The sequence below is a fragment of the Erythrolamprus reginae genome, chromosome 1, assembly GCF_031021105.1.
Source record: "Erythrolamprus reginae isolate rEryReg1 chromosome 1, rEryReg1.hap1, whole genome shotgun sequence".
NCBI lineage: Eukaryota > Metazoa > Chordata > Lepidosauria > Squamata > Dipsadidae > Erythrolamprus > Erythrolamprus reginae.
In genome coordinates this window covers 322,849,948-322,875,017 of record NC_091950.1, presented here as the reverse complement: position 1 = coordinate 322,875,017, position 25,070 = coordinate 322,849,948, and the positions used below count along the sequence as shown (strand labels likewise).

General features: G+C 38.3%; 1 protein-coding gene and 1 long non-coding RNA gene across 2 annotated transcripts; one reads left to right on the top strand and one right to left on the bottom strand.

Moving 5' to 3' along the window:
• Window positions 1–6,146: 6,146 nt before the first annotated feature.
• Window positions 6,147–22,691, bottom strand: MYCT1 (MYC target 1). Its single transcript, XM_070740076.1, has 2 exons — window positions 22,276–22,691; window positions 6,147–7,115 (listed from the first exon to the last, which is right to left on the bottom strand). Exons 1-2 carry the CDS (start codon window positions 22,325–22,327, stop codon window positions 6,583–6,585), a joined length of 585 nt encoding a protein of 194 aa, XP_070596177.1. The 5' UTR covers window positions 22,328–22,691; the 3' UTR covers window positions 6,147–6,582.
• A 718-nt stretch (window positions 22,692–23,409) lies between these two features.
• Window positions 23,410–24,213, top strand: LOC139161227 (uncharacterized). Its single transcript, XR_011558083.1, has 3 exons — window positions 23,410–23,522; window positions 23,911–23,971; window positions 24,082–24,213. It is a non-coding gene; the product is annotated as an uncharacterized lncRNA (long non-coding RNA).
• Window positions 24,214–25,070: the final 857 nt, after the last annotated feature.

Here is a 25,070-nt window from a genome sequence, read left to right as displayed (position 1 = left end):
TCTACAATTAAGATGAATATTTTGCCTAAAGTTTTGTTTTTATTTCAAGTAATTCCAATAATCCCTCCCTGCCTTTCGTAAACTCCTTAAGACCCACCTTTGCGGTCAGGCATGGGGGAACTAAAGCACCTCCCCCTTGCCCATGTTGTTTTGTTGATTGATTGACTGTGTGCCTGTTTTTTATATATACTGTTTTTATGAGATTATTAATTTAAATTGTAACTAGATGGGTGGGCATTGGATTTGGTATTATGTACTGTACTGTTTTTAATTTTTGTTGTGAGCCGCCCCGAGTTTGCGGAGAGGGGCGGCATATAAATCCAATAAACCTAACCTAACCTAAACCTAACCTAACCTAACCTTTTCACAGAATTAACAAGAATAACAACAAAATTCATATGGCAAGATAAAAACCTAGAATAAAACAGTGTGCAATAGAGGATATAAGAGAAAGAGGCGGTCTTGCCTTCCCGAATTGGAAGACATACTACCAAGCTGCCTCTTTAACTTGGATTAAAGAATGGCTTACTTTACAAAACAGAAGATTATTGAACTTAGAAGGCCACGATTTAATGTTAGGATGGCATGCTTTTGTATGGTACGAAAAGTATAAAACACATTCTTATTTCAAAAGACATATAATTAGGAAGGCACTTATTGATGTTTGGATTAATATAAAGAAAGTTTTAACAGAATGGATATCTTCTTTAGAGGCCATAACCTACCCAAACTTAATACAAGAAGGCAGGATCTGGAACTATAAGGACTTAGTAGATAATCAGTGGAATTTAAAGATGAAACAGGAATTGCTGGAGACAGGTATCATTATAGATTGGTGGCAATATACACAGATAAAGTCTAGGTTTCAGAAAGATAAAACAACATATGTACTTAGAAAGGACAATAACATTTTAGGTAAATTATTAACAACACATCAAAAGAAGTTAATTGGAAAAATGTATAAATTTTTAATTAATTGTAAAAATACAGAATGGACATTAAAGGACAATATGATAAGCTGGTGTAGAAACTTAAACAAAGAAATAGACTTAAATACTTGGGAAAAAGTATGGACATATAACTGGAAATTAACAAGGTCAACTTCTTTTAAAGAAAATCAAATCAAAATGTTTTATAGATGGCATCTGCCGCCTAATAGAATTTCAAAAATGTTCCAAACAGTGTCACCTAATTGTTGGAGACGTAAGGAAGAAATAGGTACGTACTACCACGCTTGGTTGACATGCCCAAAAGCAAAAAAATACTGGAATTTAATAGAAAAATGGCTAAAAGAAATAACCCAGCAAGAAATTAAGAAAACACCAGAATTCTTTTTATTAGGCATTTCAAATAAGAAATACAAAAAAGACATATATTATTTAATAATCCACATTTTAGTAGCAGCTAGGATAGCTTTTGCTCAAAAATGGAAAGACTTTGAGATCTCAAAAGAAACTGATATATTTAAGAAAGTCTTAGAATGTGCTGAGCTTGACATGATGACAAGAAGGTTGAAAAATCAAGAAGAATCAGAATTTTATGAGGTTTGGCAAAAGGTATATATCTGGTGGGATACAAAGAAACAGAGATAACCTTATTTTTACATTATTTTAAACATATTTGTACTTAGTAGTTATATTGTATTAGATAGTGATTATTAACAAAAAAAAATCTTTCTTCATAGTTTATTTCAAGTTATAATTTTAAAATTTCTATTAAATGTTTTAGATGTGTTTTTTACTTATTATCTTACAATTGATATATTCAAGTATTTTAAAATTAATGATAAAGTTAGGGTTTTTTTCTTTTTTACTTATTAAAAATATAAAGATGACTTCTACTTTGAGAGGAGCGAATGTTGCTCCACTAAATGTTACATGTAATGTATGTTTTGTCTGTCTTTGCAATTTAATAAAAAATATTATATAAAAAAAGAAAAAGTTTGTGTCCAGGATGCGAGGGGTCAGTAAATATTTTCCCCACCCACTTTTTGACTCGTGCAGTATACAGGTCCTCAATGGAAGGCAGGTTGGCAGCAATTGTTTTTTCTGCAGTTCTGATTATCTTTTGAAGTCTGTGTCGGTCTTGTTGGGTTGAAGCACCAAACCAGACAGTTATAGAGGTGCAGATTATGCAATTTAAATAAATTTCTGACCCTTGATATGTGTTATAAGTTAATTATTTGTTCTACATTATATTTTAAAGGAATTCATTTTGGGAAAGGGAAGAGTACTGCATTTTGTTAGATCCCTGAACGTTTACATTTCTTGGCTTTTCAGAAGACTAGTAGAATATGGGCAGTATAGATATAATTAATAATAATAATAATAATATCAGGGGTAGTTGGTTCCAAAGAGCTGGGCCACCACAGAATAGGCCCTTCCACATGAGATCTGATTGGTCTCTGAGAAATATGTTGCAGGAGACAGTCCCATAAATATTCAGGTGAGTATTCATCCCTAAGCCATGTAGAGCTTTATAGGCGATAACTAACACCTTGAATTGTGATCAGAGACCAATTGCTAGTCAGTGCAGGATGCAAAGTATTGGTTTTATGTGGGTGTACCTAGGTAAATAAGTGAAGTCTGCAGAGAGGGGCGGCATACAAATCTAAATAATAATAATAATAATAATAATAATAATAATAATAATAATAATAATAATAAATGCTCTTATAAATAATTTTTCATGGAAGTGATAAATGTATGCTTGGGCTGATTTTACCTTCTTTTGCAAATAGAAATTTGATTGGTTTTGGAAAAGAAAATCCTTTGCCGCACGATAGTGGAGAAATGTCTACAACATCCATGACAGTTTCTTTGTTTATTTTGATAGTGGAATTTCCATCTATCTGTAGCTATTCTTTTTTTTTCAAAGGCTATATTTGAAATATGTACAGTAAATTGAACCAAAATATATACACACATAAACACATGTTCCAATTTTACCAGTGTTAAGCAATGAATCAACGTTAATGATTTGCAGAAATACTTCTGCTGTTATATCTCGTAGTAAATTGTTAACATGTTAATTTAATAATCCTTTAAGATAAATTAGAGTGCTCAAGACTGTATAATCAAATGTCAACCATATCATGATTTCAAAGTCCTGACCAAATACTAGATCTTGTAAGTGAATGACAAGTTATATCAGGCAAGTCCTCAACAAGTCTTCCCTATAGCATGTGTGGAGCATCTATTTCTTCTTTATGCTGGAGAAGGCTCCAGAGCATCTTGGATGTCATGCTAATATTAACTTTGCTAGGAAAGGAAGATTGGTAGGTTTTTTATATATACTTATGGAATAAGGATGTTCCCTTGCTGCTGATAGTAATAACGAAAGCAACTACAACATTGCTCCAAGTTGGTCAGCTGACTATCACATCTGTGATATGAATTTGGCCAGTTTACCATGTACTATATTGAGAACATTCCCCTAAGTTCTTTTGCAAGCTGAGGGTTTTTTTCCCACTTGTTTTTTCAAGAAAATTGCTTGGATCATAGAAGGGATTGGGAAGCAACATCTTTCCAGCCAATTCTAACCTACTCCAATGCTCCTTTCTCATTTTCCTATAAGTCTCACCTACTTTTTGTAACACTTATGTTCTGTCTGGGTCACTCCGGAAGCCAAGACCAACCCAAAAAGAGAAGCCAGACACACCGGTAAAAGGCAAAGGCAGTTTATAAAATTCAAGAAAAACACAGGTAACAGAAAATGTCCTTACAAAGAGGAAAACGCTGTATCTTCAAAAATATCCACAAAGGCAAAAGTCCATGCAGCAATACAGGATTCTTGCTGCCAAGACGAGGCTGTAGATAGCAGACCTACACCTCCCACGGGTCTTCCAAACTGCTGGGCCACAAGCCAGGAACAGAGATGTCGAGAACAAAGCAGATCACCGTAACTCCAACTGATAACACTCCACATGGCTTCAAGTGCTTGCCTGCCTTTTAAACCCTGCTAAGGAGGACCACACCCAAGCCCAGCTGTTCCTACTTCAGTGCTGATAATACTTCTTTAATTGCTCCTTTCTTCTGTCTCTGTCGCAAGTCAATGACAGCTTGTGCTTCATCCCCTAATGACTCCAAGCTACTGGCTGGGGAGAGCCCCCCCCCCATGGCTCTCATGCTGTTCTCCTTCATCCCATTCCTGATTTTCCCCTCCCCCATCCGACTGCTCAGCCCCCTCCTCTTCGCTGTCCTCCTCCGGGCATGGAGCCAGCAGAGACACAGCTGGTCCCTGAGCAGCCTCAGCCTGAACCACAACAACTTAGAGTGTAAGATATGCAGATGCTACAAGCTTTGGAACATTACTTCTTCTTTTTTTTAAAAAAAAAATCTGTTTGGGATGCTCATATTTCAAATTCCAGGAAGGAAGGAGAGGAAAAGTCTACAATTTATAGTTAACTTCACTGTTCACTTGTTATTTGCATAGAAGGGTAAAACTCCACGGCAATAGTTAGCTATTATCAACATATAAAAGGAGATACAAGGGACTAGCATTTTCCCATTGAAGATAAGCAGAGAACCCTCAGAATAGCAAATTATAACTATACAATATAGTTTGCTAGCAACTGTCAATATTAGAAATTGAAAATTGAAAAATACTTTAGAAGAAACAATATTTAGCTTGTCAGTTTCTGGCCTTGAACTGGCAAGTAGTTTATTTATGGGTGCAGGGCTTTTTCTGGTTGAAAAGAATCAATGGCGATTTGAGTAAGTTATGTCTCAAGAGGCTTCACTTGTTGGCTCCACAGAAGCTGGGCTCATTGCTTGAAAAGGTCAGCCAGTAAACCAAATTTTGTCAAGCTGGAGAAGCACTTGGGAATCAGGCAGTGTGTGTGTAGACACAAGATTTTTACTTCCCATGTTTTGCCAGTTTTCTGGGAAAGTAATTTCACCACCAAACCACATGTGTTTGCATCTCTCTCCCTCCCTCCCTCCCTCTCCACATATTTAGTCCATCAAAATATTCCCATATCTGCTATACCTTGCTAGAGTTTTAACCATTGCTCCCAGTGACAAGGCAATGTTCCTAACAGCTCCATTCCAAATTCAATCAACTTATTTTCTGGGGTGATGCCCTGTGCTTTAGGAACACCATTTTTCTGCTGACATAAAGGAGATTTTTCCCTGTTCTTTTTTTTTCTTTTTCTTTTCTTGTTTTTTTTCTTGTTATTTTTTTTTTCCTCTTTTTTCCATTTCAATTTTTAATTTTTTATCCCAGGATTAGTGATGGGCAAACCCAACAGAGTTCGGGTTCGGCAAGTTCGAACGAACTTTACGCAGAATTCGGCTGAACCCGAACCGAACTCGAACCTGAACGGGGAATCCCTCCCACGAAGAGATTCCGGGGGCGAAGCTTTGACATCACTGGCAGGTTGCTAAGGATGCCATGGTGATCACTTCCTGGATTCCATGGAATCCAGGAAGTGATTACCTTGGCGTCCTTAGCAACCTGCCGGTGACGTCAAAGCTCCGAACGCTGAACACAACCCCGAACTTTGCCTGAAGTTTGAAAAAATTTCGGGTTCGTGTTTGGCATACCGAATACCACAAAATTCAGTACGGACCCGAATTGTGCGGGTTCGGTTCACCCATCACTACCCAGGATCACTTCACTTTTTGCAGCCTTCTGACAAACAGAGTTAATGGGGTGGAATTGTGCTAAGATTGTCGCCTTGTGTCCATGTTCAGTACCAAGCTCCATCAAATTCAGCAGAAAGTTACAGAAGTTTTGGATGCTCCATCACTGGAAGTTTTCAAAAAGCGATGGTATACGTCTTCTGCTCGAACAAGCAATTGAACTAGAGCAGTGTTTCCCAACCTTGGCACCTTGGAGATATCTGGACTTCAACTCCCAGAATTCCCCAGCCAGCCAACTAGAGGACCTCCAAGGTCCCTTCCAACTTTGTTGTTCTCTATTCCAGTGATCTTAAGGTAAGTGATGAGGCCTATTTCCAAGTCATCACTCACAGGAAAGGGATCTTCATTATTGCCTTTTTTTACCCCCATCCTCCAGATTCATTTGTTGTTGTTTTTAATGATGTTTTCAAATATAGTTGAAGGCTATTGCAAATGGACAGAAAGTGGATTGAAATGAGGCACAAAAGGCCTTGTATGATGAAAACCACCAGAGAAAGGGAAGAATCTGCATTCATATACTGTATTGGTAACTGATATATACATCACAGAGAAAAAATCAAGTTTGGAAATTCATATTCCCAGGAAAAAGGCTTTGAAATTAAAATCCCATTTTAAAAGAGAAAACACCATTACGTTCTTTTAATAGCAGGATATTTATCATTGTGTTTATGCTTTGTGTCTGTACTGCAAGCCATTTTGTATTGTCTAAATAAAGGACCATGCTTAATAAGCAAAGTTAATTATAAACATGCATTAAGCAGACATAGCTACAATCATGAGACTGATCTTCAAAGTTGAGAAATATACCACACTATCTGCACAGGTTTCATTAGATCCCTTCTGTCCCAGTTCTGTAGTTTCTTCTGGCCATAGTAAGCTTCCCAGTATCTTCAACAGTCCACAGAAAAATCATAGAATTTAGATTCATGAATTGAAATCAAGAGTCTGGAAAAGCCTTTATGATAGAGTCATAGGCAGGAGGCAGAGTTTGTGTTGAATGACCGACACGAAGACTGTTACTTGGCCAAGTGAATTCTGGATGAGTGAAGCTGTTGGTGGAAGTTCCAGTAAGTGTGGTGGTGGTGGTACTGGTGGGGACCAGGGTGATCAGCTGACTCTCGGTTTCCACAGGAAGTGGAGGGCATTGGAGGAAAGGGTGAAATGTGGAGGCCCGAAAACTTGATTTCCTTGGGAAAGAATTATCCTGATCTAAAGACGCTTGCCTTTGGAAAGTGAGGCTGGCTAAGCTGAGATTACTTCGGCGCTCACAGCTGCTGTTGCGATAGAATCCAGGCCTGCTGGGCACACAACCATGAGCAGCTCTCGTACGTCGGCTGGATGAGGAGGTGCTCCAATGGGAAATGTGGGCACTGGCTCTACGGCCAGACAGGCAAGTCAAAAGGGCCCAGATTATGCTTCCAATGACAAGTCCAATGACCATAGAAACCGAAAATGCTATTATTATTTGATCTAGAAAAGAAAAATAATGGTCAGGCAATGAATAACAAATTCAATAGGGGGAAATGACATTTTTGCAATGTAGTTAATAGTACATACAACTCTCATGAAGAAATTATTTTTCAAATGAATAGACCAGATTTTTCCAACCTGTTTCTCTTCAGAAACATTGAGACTAAAAGTTCAAGATATCCTTCCCACCCTGGCCAAGAGTTATGCTAACTGAGAATCCTGAGAATTAATCTCAATATACAGAGAACAAAGATTTCCAGGGCAATCTAAAATCTTTGCCAAATCATGACGGTTGATACCTGCTGGGTACCAAAATAGTTTTGTAATGTTTTTCCGATGGCACTATGCACCAGCGCGCTTAGCCAAAATAAATGTGAATGTAAGCAATAAATGTTCGAAGTGCAAAGAAGAGGTAGGAACATACTACCACATTTGATGGCGATGTAAGGAAGCAAAAAAAAAATTGGACCCAAATTCAGACATGGATGGAAGAAATATTGGATTATAAACTTGAGATGAAACCATAAATGTACTTATTAGGAATAATTAGAGGCAAACATAGTAAAGAAAATTATTACTTAATAAATCATATACTCACAGCTGCAAGATTAGCATTTGCACAAGTATGGAAGCAAGAAAAGACCCCAAACGAAGAAATGGTGATTAAAAAAATATTAGACTGCGCCAAATTTAGCAAATTAACATATGAGATACAAAACCAACAAAATAAGAACTATTACAGAGTGTGGGAGAAATTACACAACTGGGTGGAAATTTAAAAAAATGCATAGTAAATAGAATTGTAAAAGATAAACTTTGTATACATGTTTAATGTTTGTAAATGTTTAATGTTGTTTGTATGGTGTTTAAATGTTTGTATGTTAAATAAAATCATTTTAAAAATTATTTAAAAATAAAAACAAAATAGTTTTTGTTTTGCTTTTAATGGCCATATTAAAAACTGACTTTCTCCAAAGTTTGGTAACTCAAGATATAATCTTCTAAGACTTCATCCACCTATCATCATCATCATCGTCATCATGAAATTAGGGGAACTGTTGATGCTGTTTAGAGGAAAAACATGTGTCATGGTCCCTGAGTGAGATGGAGTTCTTTTAAAAGCTTTCAGTAATCTTGTAGTGATCACCTAAAAAGAAACTTTGGAACCACTGAGGTAGAGGACTCCGTTTAGGGGAAGATTTATGGATTTAATAAACTGAAGAAGGGAGGAGGATAAAACATGGTGAGGAGGCAATATTCCTCCCATCCCCCCACCCCGCCAAGAATATGATTAGCAGGAAATTGTGACAAATTCTGAGAAAAATTCTGAATTTCTGAAAAACACTGTTCTGGAGTTATTAATTTTGCTAAGTTTCTGGATCACTTAATATAAATACCTGAACATGAAAAAAAAAAAACCTCTATAAATATGTACAGGCCATAATTCATTTTATAAATCAAGATATTGAAGAATAGGAACAAAAATGAGATATTATGCATGGCAGTTTACTATCATGTAACCAGGCAATTTAAAAAAGAAATAAAAATATTGGCTGTAGATGATGAAGTTTCTTGTTAATTGAATTCACCTTTCCATGTGCATATATCAGGTGTGCTAATCTACTACAGCAAAACTGTTTAAATAAAACAAATATGTGCCACAAGATGCTTAATTTTGCTCTGCAATGTCAGGGATTAAAATGGAAGAATAAACCATTTCTCCATGACATGTTTATGGCAACACTGCCCTCTACTGGAAATATGCTTGAATAGAGCAATTCAGTGTATGAAATGTATACTGTATGAAATACAGTGATACCTCGTCTTGCGAACCCTTCGTCATACGAACTTTTCGAGATTTGAACCTGGGGTTTAAGATTTATTTGCCTCATCTTGAAAACTCTTTCTGTCTTATGAACTCGACGAAGGGATTCCCCTCCCTTGTGACTGCCACCGTCTGGATTTCCCATTTGCTTGCTGCCCCCGCCTGAATTCCCCGACCCCTTTTGCTAGTACCTGAGGCGGGGAATGCCAGAGCTGCCCCATTTCTCTGCCACTTTCCCCTCTAGCCTTCTACTTCCTCTGCTCCCCACAGCTGCCCCATCCCACTGCCAAAATCCCACCTAGCCTGCTGCTTCCTTCGCCCCATCCCGCTGCTAAATCACCCCTCCAAAATCTTCCTATACCACTCCAAATTGCCCCCAAAATCACTCCACCAAAAGCTTCCTACACCACCTCAAATTGCCCCCAAAATCACTCCCCCCAAAGCTTCCTACACCGCCTCAAATTGCCCCCAAAACCACCCCTCCAGATGCTCCCAAGCCACCTCCAATTGCCCCCCAAGTCACTCCCCCAAAAGCTCCCTAAGCCACCCCAAATCACTTCCAAAGTCTTCCAAACTCACCTCTCCTTTCAAAACGCCTCATTTCTCCTTGCTACCTTTCTTCACTCCATTTGCCTTCGTTAGGACCTCGATTTGGGTGGCATAGGAAGTGGCTGGAGTGGTGATTTTTGGGGCAATTTGGGGCAAGGTAGGAAGCTTTTGGTGTGATGATTTTTGGAGCAATTTGGGGCAAGGTAGGAAGCTTTTGGTGTGGCGATGTTTGGAGCAATTTGGGGCAGTGTTAGCGTTCATTAGGACCTCCATTCCTCGCTTCTCCTCGCTGTACATCTCCACTCCGTTAGCCTTCACTTTGTCCGCCCACCGCTTTTTTTTTAAGCCTTAAAGTTTGGATTTTCCTAATGGGTTTCCACGCATTATTTGCTTTTACATTGATTCCAATGGGAAACAATGTTTCATCTTACGAACTTTTCACCTTACAAACCTCATCCCGGAACCAAGTAAGTTTGTAAGACAAGGTATCACTGTAGCAACAAATACTATTAGAAAGACATTTATTCCTTTAGCTCCTAATGTAATTTGGAATCTTATTATATCTTGTCATAGACAACAATGTAATAGACAAGTTTTGTTTGTTAACATTCCTATTGTTACCACTTTGATGTCACTGTCATATTGTTTTATTTTTCCAGCAAGTCCAAAGTGATGGGTGGGGTGGGGGGTGTACAGAAAGGTTACAAATGGAAAATGAGAGTGTTTTGTTATCTCCTGAAATTCTACTAATCATGCAAAATGATTACACAAATGGTGTAATTAGTGTTAGTCTTATTGCTTTCACATCTACACTGTAAAAATCCAGATGACCATTTAATGAAAGCAGGGGCAGAATTTTCTGTTTCTTTTTATTGCCACCTAGTGGTTACTTAAGCATTACATTGATATGGTTCAGTCTACTGAGATTCATTTGAAAATATCCTGAGTAGCAATATACCCTGGGTGTCAAACTTGCTGGGTCATGTTGCCGTCATGTCAGCCCAAAGCAAATGGTTAACTTCTAATTGTATGCAGTTGCTGAAGGATTTATTTCAGAAGCAGCTGCTTTACCTAATGCAATGCAGTCTACATTACTTTTGGAAACCAAATTGCATCTTATTTTCTAAATAACTAAGAGTAGACCGAGTCTTTATACTACATATTGTAATTTTGTGTTAGGCCTTGAAGTCCTTTTACTAAAATGTTCAGGCATGGAAAGATATTGTCTTTGATTTTCAACCAGTATTCTGCCGCATAAATCCCAGTGGCCAATCACGTTCCACAGAGTTGTTGTCTGGCGAGGCCTAGGGGAAGAGCCTTCTCTGTGGCGGCTCTGACCCTCTGGAACCAGCTCCCTCCAGAGATTCAGACTGCCCCCACCCTCCCTGCCTTTTGCAAGAGCCTTAAGACCTATCTATGTCGCCAGGCATGGGACAACTAGCACATGCCTCCCCTTCTGACCATTAAAAGTTATGTGTGGTTATGATTGCAATATTGAGTGTTGATTGTGTATTATTGCTTATTTTTTAAGATAATGGGTTTTAGCCATAGTTTTAATTATTAGATTTGTACTTATATTGTGTTATTGATGTTGTGAGCCGCCCCTAGTCTCCGGAGAGGGGTGGCATACAAGTCTAATTATTATTATTATTATTTATTATTATTATTATTATTATTATTATTATTATTATTATTATTATTATTATTCAAAAGAAGGCATTTCTTTCTGCCTTATTTAAACAAAATCATTAGAAAATGACATTTAATATGTACTATGCTATCAATCTAAATAAAAAGTATCTAATGCGTGTAACCACTAAAATATTAGTTCTCTTACAAAAATTACAGTAACATCATCAAGACCTATGTTCCTCTCCTAGAAAATGATGTCTGTATTCCAACAGATCTTGATTTATTATTTTCAGTTATATACAAAATTAAATTAGATGGAAGTAGCAGTTTCCTGCTGTTGTTGAGCGGCTAACCAATAAAAATCAGTTTTGCAAAAGTTGGCAAGCACAAAGCTTATTGTGGAGCCAGGCTGCTTCAGGTGTCTCTTAATAACAAGGAAATTTAACAGCATTGCAGTCTGCAAAATATCCTGCTGAAACATTTGGCAAATACATTATAAATCTTGCTGTGAGCCTCTTTGAATCTACGGAGAAGGGTGGCATAGAAGTCCAAATAATTAATTAATTAATTAAAACAGAGTTTAAAGTAAGGTTCAAATTTACCAGTTAAAAGTAAAAATAAATATCTTCTTTTTTGTTGTTTATTTATATTTATTTATAAAAAATAATATACTGATTTATAAAATAAGTTTTATAAATTATGGCCTGTCCATATTTATGGAGGTTTTTTAAAATATTGATTTATTCTGTTAAGTGACCAAGAAACTTGGCAAAACTAAGCTAAGAAATTAACAAAGGTAAATGTTTGACAAGTCGGGGGATGTGTCCTGAAGCCAGGGATGGGATTCTACAAGTTTGGACCAGTTTGGGCGAACTGGATGTTCTGACGATCAACTGGGAGCAATCCAGTTTGCTCTGATGATCAGATGGGCCACCTGCCCGCCCATGTGCTTTAATGACCTATATGTTCTCAGCTGATTTGCGCAGCAGAACGGATTGCCATGCCTCAACTTTGTTTCTCCCCAGCGGTAACACGGAAGGTAGGTTTTAGCAAAACTGTGCATCCATGCACAGCACGCAATGCATGTACACAAAGCACACAATCATCAAACCAATTGTTAAACTGGCAGGAACCCACCACTGCCTGAAGCCCCAGAATTGCATAATACTCTTAGACCTACAATGCTAATTGGTAAATCCAGGCCTTAACACTCTTCCAGAAGGCTAGGAGAATAGAGACCACATCTTGGGGGGTAAGATGTTCCAAGGGTTGGGAGCAGTGGAAAGGCCCTCTTCCCACATCCTGTCAGTCAAAATTCTTTAACTGACAGAATCTACAGCATGCACTCCCTGTCTGATTGAATGAGAGAAATTGGGATGAGATGGGTTCTCAGGTAATCTGGACCCATGGCATGAAGAACATTAAAAGTGATAGCCAACACCTTGAATTGGATACAGAAGCAAACTGGCACACCATGTATTCATGTAATAGAGGTGTTACATGCACAATTCTAGGAGCTTGTCAGAGGTGGGCTACCAATGTCAGCCCTACCGGAACGTGCCGGGAGCGCGCTCCTACGCATGCCCCTGGTGTGCCCCTGGTGTGCGCCCATGCCGGGCGCATGATTTGGCTTCTGCACATGTGCAGAAGCCAAATCTCACACAAAGACAGGCGCACACATGATTTCTGGGGGTTTTGGTTCCGCCCTCCTGCTCCCCCGGCCCGCTGCCAGCTCCCATCCGCCTGCCGCATTGCCAGCCACCACCATGCCGTCCCCAGCCCCCTAACACCACCATGAGTGGCCTGCCCACTCCACCATGCCACGGCTCTTACTTTTGGTCTTCTGGTCGATGGGCCATGGCGCGGGGAGCAGGCAGGGCGGCCCCGAGCTCTGTGCTCTCCCACATGCACCGAGAGATGCAGCATGGGAGAGCAGACAGTAAGCCACCCGGATGGAGCTCGGGTGGGTGGCTGTTGCTTGCTGGCCCCAGCTGCCACTCTAGGTGCCACAGCGAGGTTTGGCTGCTGCGCATGTGCAGCAGCCGAAATCTCACGTTGACGTCCTTGCGGCAGTGAGATTTGGGTAAAAATTGCCGTTTCTTTGCTTCTGTGCATGCGCAGAAGCAAAAAACCAGTAATTTTTAACAGAATCATGCTAGCTACATGTGCATGGCGCGTGCATGCCCAGCGGCAACAGAGCAGGCCTACGCGCTCCGTTGCCACTGCCAGAATGGTGTTCCTGCCATTCCAGGTAGTAGTCCACCACTGCTGCTTATGTTGCTGCATTCTGCACCACTTGCAGCCTCTGAATACTATTGAAGGGTAACCCCATTTATACCACATTGCAGTAATCCAACTGGGAGGATACTAAGGCATGAGTGTGCACAATACACTGAACTGCAAACTGGCTGGTTCAGGCGAAATGGTAGTGGCGGTAGCAGGAGGCTCCACCCACCCACTGGAGGTCATTATGGGCAATCTGTGCACGTGCAGAAATGGCAAGCGTATGCGTGATTGAAGCAAGCACACATGTGTTTACATCTCCAAACTGGTAGCAAAGGTAAGTGAAACCCATTACTGTTACAAAGAGAGCAAAGAAGCATCACCAACCCTTAAATGGAAGAACAGATTGTGAGAAAATGGGAAACAATTCTACCTTTACCTAAAAGGGAAATAAACTGATTTGCTGCAGATTCTCTCCCCACCCCCTCACTCTCTGTCACCAGATTTCACTTTCTTGGTTTATATTTATTACAATATCATTTGCAATATTATTGGAAATGTAATTGCATCATAAGCCCCAAAGTAATTAAATGACACTAATATGCTCCTTTGGTATTAACATGAACTGGTAAGCATAAATTGACAGATGAGACATAGGATGAAAGCAGCTAATATTATTCGAACAGAGCCTTTGAACTGAAAAACTGCCACTTTTCTTATTTTGAATGTTCCGGGCGGGCTGGCAGGGGGATGGGGAGCGCGCCCAACATTGAAAATCACCTTCGCCGGCCTCCACTGTGAGAAGAATGGAGAGAGAATGAGAGAGAGAGAGCAACAGACAGAGTAAGATAGAGAGAAACTGAGAAAGAGAGAGAGAGAAAAAGAGGGGGGAGAGAAAGAGAGATAGCAAGAGAGAGAGAACAAGCGAGAGAAAGAGTGGGAGAGAGAGAAAGAAAACAAGAAAAAGAGTGAGAGAGAGAGAAAGCAAGAGAGAGAGATGAGAGAGGAAGGAAGAGAGAGAGAGTGGGAGAGAGAGGAAGAAAGCAAGAGAGAGAGAAAGCAAGAGAGAGACAAGAGTGGAAGGAAGAGAGAGAGAGAGAGAGAGAGAAATGTTGTTAGCCACCCCGAGTCTGCAGAGAGGGGCGGCATACAAATCCAATAAATAAATAAATAGATAGATAGATAGAAAGAAAAAAGGGGAGAAAAAAAAGAGAAATGACAAAATGATTGAGGCAGAGAATGACAGGAAAGAGAGAGAAACACAGAGAGAAGCGACTCTTGATTTAAAGCATATGGTAAAAACACTTAAATAATAACAGAGAAAAAAACCCAGCCCTCACCTGTTTTTATTAATAGTTATGTTTTTGGTTTTGCTGGTTGTTTTAGTTTTAATAGTAATGGATTTTGGGGGTTTTTTTAATTGTTAATTTCTTTTAATAAAAAAGAAGGGGTTTTTTCTTATTTATTTATTTATTTATTTATTTATTTATTTATTTATACTTCTATATACTTTCCCCCCCACACTGAAACAAAATTAGAAGGAACATTGCCTACCGTACCTCCACGAAATATCTTTTCTATCTGCAAAGAACTATAATGTAATTGTGAGCATTTTCCTTCTTCTATCTTCTGTAGGCATCTTTCCATTTTGGTAATTCCTGTTGCCTAAAGTTCATATCTATGCATATTAGACAATAACATATATTGCAGTCATGGTGAACCTTTTTTTCCTTGGGTGCTGAAAGAACATGTGTGTGAGTGCCCCACCCTGGGGAGGGCAAAAGCAGTTTCTCCCACCCCCCCAGAGGCCCTTTGGAGGCTGGAAACAACCTGTTTCTCAAATTCTGGTGGGCCCAGTAGGCTCGTGCTTTGCCCTCACAGGCTCCAAAGGCTTCCCTGGAGCGGGGAATGGTAAAAAACCCTTCCATCATACCCCCAGAGGCTCTCTGGAAGCCAAAAGTGCCTTCCCAGAGCCTTTGTGTGAGCCAAAAATCAGCTGGCCAGCACACACATGCATGTTGGTGCTGAGCTATGTCAACGGCTCATGTGCCAGCAGATATGTCTCCACACCCATGCCATAGGTTCACCATCACTGATCTATAGGCTCTTATAAACTGAATGGGACCAATAGAAAGTTACAGGAATCATCAGTGCCCCAATGTATCTTGCAGAAATCCTGTCGCTTTATCATAGCAAGCAAACACTCTGCACCAGAGCCTACAAAACTTTCTTAGACCCATCCTTGAATACAGTTCATCTGTCTGGAACCCATACCACATCTCGGACATCAACACCCTTGAAAATGTCCAAAGATACTTCACCAGAAGAGCCATTCACCCCTCCACTCAAAACAGAATACCCTACGAAAGCAGACTATCAATCCTAGGTCTAGAAAGTTTAGAACTACGTCGCCTAAAACACGTTCTAAGTATTGCCCACAAGATCATATGCTGCAACGTTCTACATGTCAATGACTACTTCAGCTTCAATTGCAACAACACAAGAGCATGCAACAGATTCAAACTTAATATTAACCGTTCCAAACTTGACTGTAAAAAATATGACTTCAGCAACTGAGTTGTCGAAGCGTGGAACTCATTACCTGACTCAGTAGTGTCAACCCCTAACCCCCAACATTTTTCCCTTAGACTATCCACGACTGACCTCTCCAGGTTCCTTAGAGGTCAGTAAGGGGCGTGCATAAGTGCACCAGTGTGCCTTCCGTCCCCTGTCCAATTGTCTCTCCTTATCTCATTTATCTTTTCTTCCTTTCAAATATGTTCACCTATACTTTTATATCTTTTCTTCTATTCTTTTCTTTATTTATATTATTACCTATCTATTCTCTTCAATATGTATTATGTATTGGACAAAATAAATAAATAAAATAAATAAAATAAAAATGTGAGACTAGCAAGCAGATCCAGAGAAAGTAGACATTCTTAAGGTAAAGATAAAGATTCCCCTGGCACATATGTGCTAGTTGTTCCTGACTCTAGGGGGCGGTGCTCACCTCCGTTTCAAAGCTGAAGAGCCAGCACTGTCCAAAGACATCTCCGTGGTCATGTGGCCAGTATGACTAAATACCGAAGGAACACGGAATACCTTCAAAGGTGGTCACTATTTTTCTACTTGCATTTTTACATGATTTCAAATTGCTAGATTGGGACAAGTAATGGAAGCTCACTCTGTTATGCAGCACTATAGATTCAAACCACCTAACTGCCGACCTTTCTGATAGAGAAGCTCAGCGTCTTAGCCACTGAGCCACTGCAATCCCTTCTTTACTTCCTTCCTTCCTTCTTCCTTATTCTTACTTGCTGCTGAATTGCTGCATGATTGACAGCTTATAAGACACAGACACTTGCACACACAAAGGTGGCAGCCTTGATTGAATTGTGATTTGGGGGGACACCTCTCTCACCCTCTTCTGGGCATGCATGGTTTTTAATTTAATTTGAATAGCTGAATTACTTAATGGAAAACATTGTGTATTCAGTGACATTCCATTGTGAATTTGAACAAAGGTTGTCCTTTTATTCTTTAATGCCACTTGCATTTAACTGATGCCTTTGAGGTATAACATTCCACAGATGCTTTAAACATTTCCTCCCCTTTTCTTTGAAAGAAATAGCTTATGGAGAACAAATATGATGGCAGTACAAACTATATTGAAGAGCTGGGTGAGGTTGATCTCTCGCAATTAGAAATAAGATTCATTTTCATTTCTATCTGAGAGACTGTATTGTGGAACTGAATATTTTCACTACATTTCTCTAAGTTGTCAGAATCATTTTGATTTTATTTCCTTGTTCTAAAATATTAATATTACATGTCCATGTGACTGGACAAAGAGGTTAAACAGTACCTGCTAAAGTACTTGATGACACCCCATACAGTGTAATATTAATACTTTAGAACAGAGAAATAAAATCAAAATGATCCTGGCAACTTACAGAAATGAAGTGAAAATATTCAGGAAGAAGACAGAAATCAAATGTACAGATTTAGCAGATGATGCATGGATTGGTAATACCGGTAGTTCTTGGAAATAATTTGGGCAAACTGAATATGAGTCAGCAAATGTAATTTTAGTCTGTATCTACAGAAGTGTAGTTTCCGAATCTTGAAAAATAAAAATCCCATTCATTTTCCAGTAATCGGACTTGTCTGTACTACTCGTCTCATCTAGTCCTCCTCTCTAGTTCCTCTCAAAGATTTAGACAAAATAGACAAGAAACATTGAGAAGGATATCCAGGAGATTAGATATTAGATTTGAAATGGACACCTAACATTAAAACCATCATTAAAAGGAACAACAAACAGTGTTCTTCCTGAGTCAACTCAGGAAGCTCAGCCTGCCCTTGGAGCTGCTGATACAGTTCTACAAAGGAATTATTGAGTCAGTCATTTGTACCTCTATAGCTGTCTGGTTTGGTACAGCAAACACGAGGAACATCATCATCACCATCATTATCATTGTCGTTATTATTATTTATTTATTTTGTCAAGTACATATTGGTAGTATAGAAAGATATAACAATGTTTATATACATGCTGCTAGTAAGAGAGAAACATTAGGACAGGGACGGTAGACATGCTGGTGCACTTATGCACGTTATTATTAATATTGTTAATATTGATATTAATAATAAAGATATCAATATAAATTATTATTAATATTTATTAATTAATTATAAAAATATTAATATTACTAATAAAATGTCAATGTTAATATTATTATTGTTGTTATTTTCACAAAAAATAATACACAGCAAACAAGATTTATAGGCTGGATTTTGTATCATAATATCGCAAGTCGAACACTTCCGAAGCGTATTGGGAAGTGATGTAAAATTATTATTATTATTATTATTATTATTATTATTATTATTATTATTATTATTATTATTATTATTCCTGTCTTCTTTAATACTCCTTTTTATTGGTTTCATTATTATGATTATTATTATCTGTTTCTTTGCATGTATACTGAGAGCTTTTCTACTGGAGACAAATTCCTTGTCTAATAAATAAATCCCTTCTCTAATAAATGGCTAATAAAGTATTACATTACTTCTATTATTATGAAAATGGAAGAAATTGGGATCTTTCAGGAGAGAAGACTGATTTTGAGATATTTTCAAATACCCACAAAGATATCCACATAGAATCCATTATGTTTTCTCCACTGATATACGATATTCAGACTTAAAAACTTTAGACTTGAAATGAGGAACCATGTAATAGAAGCAGAGTAGTCACCCACTTTGTACCTGTGTCCTGATTCTTAAACTATATCTTTTCTGGATTTGCATAGTAGTCGTGTACCCCAGAGATGGGTTCCTACAAGTTCTAACTGGTTCTTTGGAACCGTTAGTAGCTCGGTGATGATGTTGCGAAGCCGGTTCTGTCTAAGTGGTTTACAGTCAGCATATTTAAATAAATACATAAATAAATACTTTATTGTCATTATATGTATATACATAGTATACCCATATAACAAAAGTCACAAGACCAGTCCCAACACACAGAACGATAAAAAAAAACATGCCCCACCCACCACAAATTTCCCATTTTGAACCACCCAAACATTTACACAACAGACCAAGTAATACTGTCCAACAGCTCACTGATGGTGACCCTTTCGTTCATTGTTAAGTGCGAGTATAGCTCTGGGATAAAAACTGTTCAGCAAACATGTGGTCTGAGTTTTAATTATTCTGTATCTTCTGTCAGAAGGCAACAGTTCAAAAAGATTGTAAGCAGGATGAGAAAAGTCTCTGAGAATGTTATGCACATTCCTAGAACAGTGAGATGTGAAGATATCATCCAGGGCAAGTAGCTGTAGCTCAATGATATTCTGAACAGTTTTAATAATTCTCTGTAGTGCTTTTTTATCTGCTCTACAGGAGTCCCCAAGAGTCCTCATTTTACTGACTTCAGAAAGATGGAAGGCTAAGTCGAACTGTCAGTTACTCTGTAGGCGCCATCTTGGATTTTGTTTCTGCACATGCAGAATAATTTTTTAGTGCTCCATGCATGCTTGCATATGTTGTGTGTGCACACATGGCACAACTCTGAGCGAACCATCAGCAAAAGGATGCAGAACCCACCCTGACGTGTCCTCTATATCCTCTAAGTCAGAATCCTATAATATAACAGTACTTCAGATATTAAAAGACAACTATCATGATCCCTCTCAACCTTGTCTTCTGTAAGCTGTGGAACTTTTAGCCATCTCTCTTAGGACATAATTCTTTAAGAGCCGTGGTGGCGCAGTGGTTAGAATGGAGTACTGCAGGATACTTCTGCTGACTTCCTGCTATCTGCAGTTTGGCAGTTCAAATCCCACCAGGCTCAAGGTTAACTTAGCCTTCCATCCTTCCGAAGTCAATAAAATGAGGAATCTTGGGGGCAGTTTTCCAATGTCTTTTTAAAAGTGGGTATCCAGATGAGAGCTGACCATAACAAGGCCTAGCAGGATAATTACCTCCCGTAATCTGTACTCTGAACTCTTATTGATGCTCTTTGACACATCATTGTTTGAATTTCTAACCCTGCAAATGCCTGATGCAGTTTTGCTTGACAAATATTATGCTAAGTAGAATTTCTCTTCTTCCATTTCTATGATGACTGATTATCTTGATGCGTAGAAATGCTTTCAAAGAAGACATTACAAGTCATGCTCAAGTTATGACTGTTAGGTCACTGACATTTTAAAATTACAGTGGTTCTGAATAGAGGTGGGTTTCAGCAGGACCTGACCAGTTCTGGAGAACCAGTAGCAGAAATTTTGAGTAGTTCGAAGAACCGGCAAATACCACCTCTGACTGGCCCCACCCCCATCTATTCTCTGTCTCTTGAGTCTCAGCTGATCGGGAGGAAATGGGGATTTTGCAGTAATCTTCCCCTGGAGTAGGGAGGGAATGGAGATTTTTCAGAATCCTTCCTCTGCCACATCCACCAAGCCATGCCCACCAAGTTGCACCACACCCACCAAGTCACACACACAGAAGTGGTACTAAAAAAAATTGAATCCCACACTGGTTCTGAATGAAGGAACTTACAATCCCTGCTCACAATTATGTTCCTTGCGGTTTCTCGCAGTCACATGAACAAAATTTGAGTGCTTGATAATCCAACCATCCTTACGACTGACCTCAGGCATGCCGCAACAACCCACCCACCCAACTATCTTCTCCTCATCCTTCTCTGCTGGTTCCCCTCAGGACTTGGGTCTGCTTTCCATTCTTCTGAGTCCCACAACTTTCTCCCTATCCCCTGTGGCACTTTGGTCACTTATCTTTTCCATACATCTCCTTCAGGAAGCAGCAGATCTCCCAAAGACCTTCCTACATGGAGGCCACATGGTACCATCCTGGAAGGAGATGCCATTTTGGGAGGGTCTGTGATGAATTATCGTCACTCCAAGATGGTGCCCACTTCTGGGAGAGCATCATGTAGCTCTGTAATGTGTAGAGAAGCTGAGGAGTAGAGCAGTTGGATCTGCTTCCAAAATATGACATCTGGGAAGCTAAGGAGGTGTTGCAGTGTAGGCCTGGGCTTGCATTAGGCTTCCCAGGGCCTTCCCCATCCCTGAAGCACCATGTGCTCTGCTTAATGATTACTATGGGGAGAACACTAATTGAGGTTGTTAAGGCAATCCCTTGGTCCCTCCTTTAATAACTGTCATGACTTGTGACTGTAACAGAGGAGCTCTCTTTATGGCTACTATTCACATATATCATCTCCAAATAGGTTGTACTAATTTGTGACAAGGTTTTTAGACAATGCTATAATAAGTCCCATATTCAGTGAAGTAAGTTATTTGAACTTTCTGTAGTTCAATTTTCTAATAGTATAAAGCATTTCCTGCTTGAGCAGGGGGGTTGGACTCCAAAGATCCCTTCCAACCCTGTTATTCTGTTCTATCAAAATTAATCTGAAGTGGTTAATAATAAGAGCTCAAAATAAAGGTCCTTTATGACTACTAATCAATATAATTTGTACTAACAGGACATTCACTGACCACTCTTCTTTATACATCTAGCTTATCTAAAAATTCATCTCTTTCTTTACAAATTCCCAAGAGTAGTAAAAACAGACCAGCATGGATCTTGATCACTAACCCACAATTTCCCTGCCTGTTTCTGTTTGATCTTTGCCCAGCACATCAAAAGGTAGAACACTGTATAGCAGTAATGAAGCAGCTGGAATAAATCAACAGTTACGTCCAATAGCAGAGAAATGTGGCCATTCTTTCCAAAACAAACAACAATACCTTCTTGGAACTTGGAAAACTAAACAGAGGCACCACACTGGTTGGATAAAGGCAGAGAAAGAATAACAGTAATGAGGATTTATTAATTTATTGGATTTCCATCCCACCCCTCTCAGAAGACTCCTAAGGGTGTCTAAGAATATCCCCCAGTTTTGTAAAACAAGAATCAAAGTATTCCATTATTTTTATAGTTTCCAGTTTAGGCTTTTAGTTTGTGGTTAAAAAAAAAAGTCTATTTCTCTACTGGATTCACCTCTGTAGATCTATTGAACAGGAAAGTAGCAATCCTGCTCTCTTTGCTGTCAGCATGAAATATCCCTTGAAGGTTAGTGATATATTTATACCTAAAAACAAACTGAGCTTCATCAAAGGCATGGAATTTGCCAATATCTGTCTCAGTTTATGATTAGTGTCATTGTTATTACTCCAACATTGCACAAACTAATGAAACTTGATTTCAAATATGGGCCAGCAACGTTAAATATTTTTCTACTTTGCAAACACTTTGTTTACCGTGAAATATTCTGATTTATACTGAATACACTAGCTACACTGGAAACAATATAGTTGCATAAGCAGAGAGAATTCAGAGCATGCAATTTAGAAACACTATTTGTATAAATAACAAGTCGACCAGCATACTTACTCCAGAAATTGGGTGGCCAGAAGTTCTCCCGACTTGTGCTGTTGTTATCCATAGCATTCAACGTGGATGAAGAAAGTAAATTTAAGAATAAAAGGGGAGTATATTAGAATTTTGATTTGGGAAAACAAAAATACCGTTACACATTCCCTAAACTTGTTCTGTTTTCATGAAAGGAAATCAGTGTATCAGATTTCCTGCTTTTATACTCAAATTAGCAACCGTTTTCCTTATCTTGCATTGCCACATGTTTCCTGAGAAAAGGAACAATTTCCTTCTCGTCATTTCCTTGACTAGTCAGTGTTTCAAGTGTGAACAGTATCTCAATCTTTTGTTTACAGCTTGTTGTTGGGTCCAGCTCATCTCTAAGAGGAGCAGAAAGATTTCCATCCCTTCTCCAGAATATTTCTATAAATGGAGCAGTTCACCCTGCATTCTGAAATCATCAAAAGGACACATGGGACTTACTACTTTCTTCATGGTGATGGAGCCATTTTAAAACTTTGTCTGCTGTTGTGCTTAACTTTTTTTAAAATTGCATTTTTCTTCTCTTGTGCTTTAGTTTGGGGCCCTAATAGGATAGCTCTTCTTGCTGTTTTGTTTTGCTTTGTTTTTTTTTTCTAATTGTTGTAATATGACAGTTTAAGTGCTGGTGCATTTTATTTTGATATTAATTATGTAAGTCCCCTCTTGAGAGTTGAGATCAGCTTCAAAATATTCCAACATACGTAATATTTTAATTAAAAATGAACACAAAACCATTCCATGTGCATTATTTAGTATTGTATTTATTTATCTCGTTTTTCCATCAACAGCTGGCAATAAAAAAGGCTCACTAAGCATTAAAATGCAATTTATAATGCATTTAAATTTACAACCATAATTGAAAAAAACAATAAACATTCAAACATCAGAAAGCCTACTTTCTGAGTGTAGATACAAGGCTAAGAAATTAAGAAGCTCTAAAACCTATTATTATTATTATTATTATTATTATTATTATTATTATTATTATTATTTAGATTTGTATGCCACCCTTCTCTGAATGCTTGGTGGAAATATTCACATTTTAGCTAAACACTGACTGGTTATTTATTATTTATTTCTTGTCTCATGTTTCTTTACTTAATAGGTAAACTGAAGACTACTTTTGCAAAAGTATATGTAATTTATGTGAAAGCTTGCAAGTGCTTTCTTCATCAGAACTCATGTTTCTCTTCCATCTCTTTATGGGGAGAAAGCATAGCAGAGTAAGCTAACATTGTCTAATCAATAATTAGAAAATACTAAACTGTTGTTTAATACCAATAATCAGACTTTAGTTTTCCTTTTTGCTTCTTTATAAAAATAAAAATCTGAGAAATGCTGCTCTGGTCTGCAGAGCAACCCAGGTTCCTAGAAATGATCAAAGGTGGCTTGTTCCACTTTAGCTTTTTCTTTTAATTAAAAAATGCAATGTATAGAATAGTTACTTGGTCACTTTGCTAGCTCCTTCCATGAAGCATGCACATATTTATGAAAACCAGCTGCTATCATCTTTACTAATAATCATATGGATTTTCCTTTACATTTCATTGTCTTTTTCTCAGTTGCCAATTCCTGCAGCTGATCACATAAAAAAGATGTTTTGTCTTTTAGATAAAATATGTGAGGCAATTGATATGAAGAATTTAGAGAGATCAGCATCAAATGGGTATTGGTAAGTGGGGATATTGTACCTGCAAACAAATCAGAAGAACTAAATGTTTTGGTCTGTAAATGTGTGTGTAAGAAACTAATGTCATTATCGTGTTTCCCTTTTAAATTCAGTGTAAAGAAGCTACAATGGAAGTTGTACCAAGAGTGGCATCTTCTGGCGTACACCCTAGTTGCACCATGAATTTTTAGTTACACAAATACAAGATCTTAGTATTATTCTGAAGTACACTTTTATAGTTCTCTGCTGGGGATGGAGATAAGTTTGTGTATGTATGCTTGTGTGTTTGCTTATTATTTTACTGTTGCATCTATTAACGTGAGTATTGGGTTTAACAGATTAAATAATTATTGATTAAATACTCAGTGTAACTATTTTGTGATTTTTGTAATTTAGATACAGAAGTATTCTAGGTGAGTTTCCTTGGTTATTAGATAGATGAAAAGAGTAAAAATATTTAAATTGTGCCTTTTAAAGAACTATTAATTCTGCTTTTTATTATTGTTTTGAACTAAAGTGAACTTGCCTTGATGCAGCCGAAGAAGAGCTGTCACAGGTTAAGGCAACCCAGGAAACACAGGTTTCTTAGTGCTAGGGATTCCAAGTGTTCATTTCAGTGACCCACAAAGCAGGTCCATTGAGTGATTTTTGGACAGCCAGGAAGAAATTACTGACTTTATTTCAAAATCATTCTGCAAAACAGGGTTTTTCATCCTTGGCTGGCTGGGGAACATTGGGAGTTGAAGTCCACACATCCTAAAGTCGCCAGGACTGAAAAATACTGCTGTGGACTGAAACCACTGAACTGCAGTTCAGCTAGTAATAAAATTCTATTATTTAAATCTTTGACTACCAAAAGAGAAAAAAATAGATTCCTCTTCTCCAAGAGATGCTTTACTAACTCAGAACTGCAAAGCTATTTGTGTTACCATCTACCACCAGTGTGGTGAAAAGTCGGTATACAGTATTTATTTTACCTACAGGCAGACAGTAGTCTCTCTACATTCTGAATTCCATTTCTCTGAATTTCACAATCACAAAGGTAGATTAGCTGCCGGATTCCATTGCACAAATAATTAAATATACAGTAGTTATTATGGGT

Coding starts and splice junctions, on each gene's coding strand:
- MYCT1 (XM_070740076.1), bottom strand. CDS start 22,327: ATGGATAACAACAGCACAAGTCGGGAGAACTTCTGGCCACCCAATTTC. Junction 7,116..22,275: donor CTGGCCACCCAATTTCTGGA/GTAAGTATGCTG, acceptor TTTCTTTTCTAG/ATCAAATAATAATAGCATTT.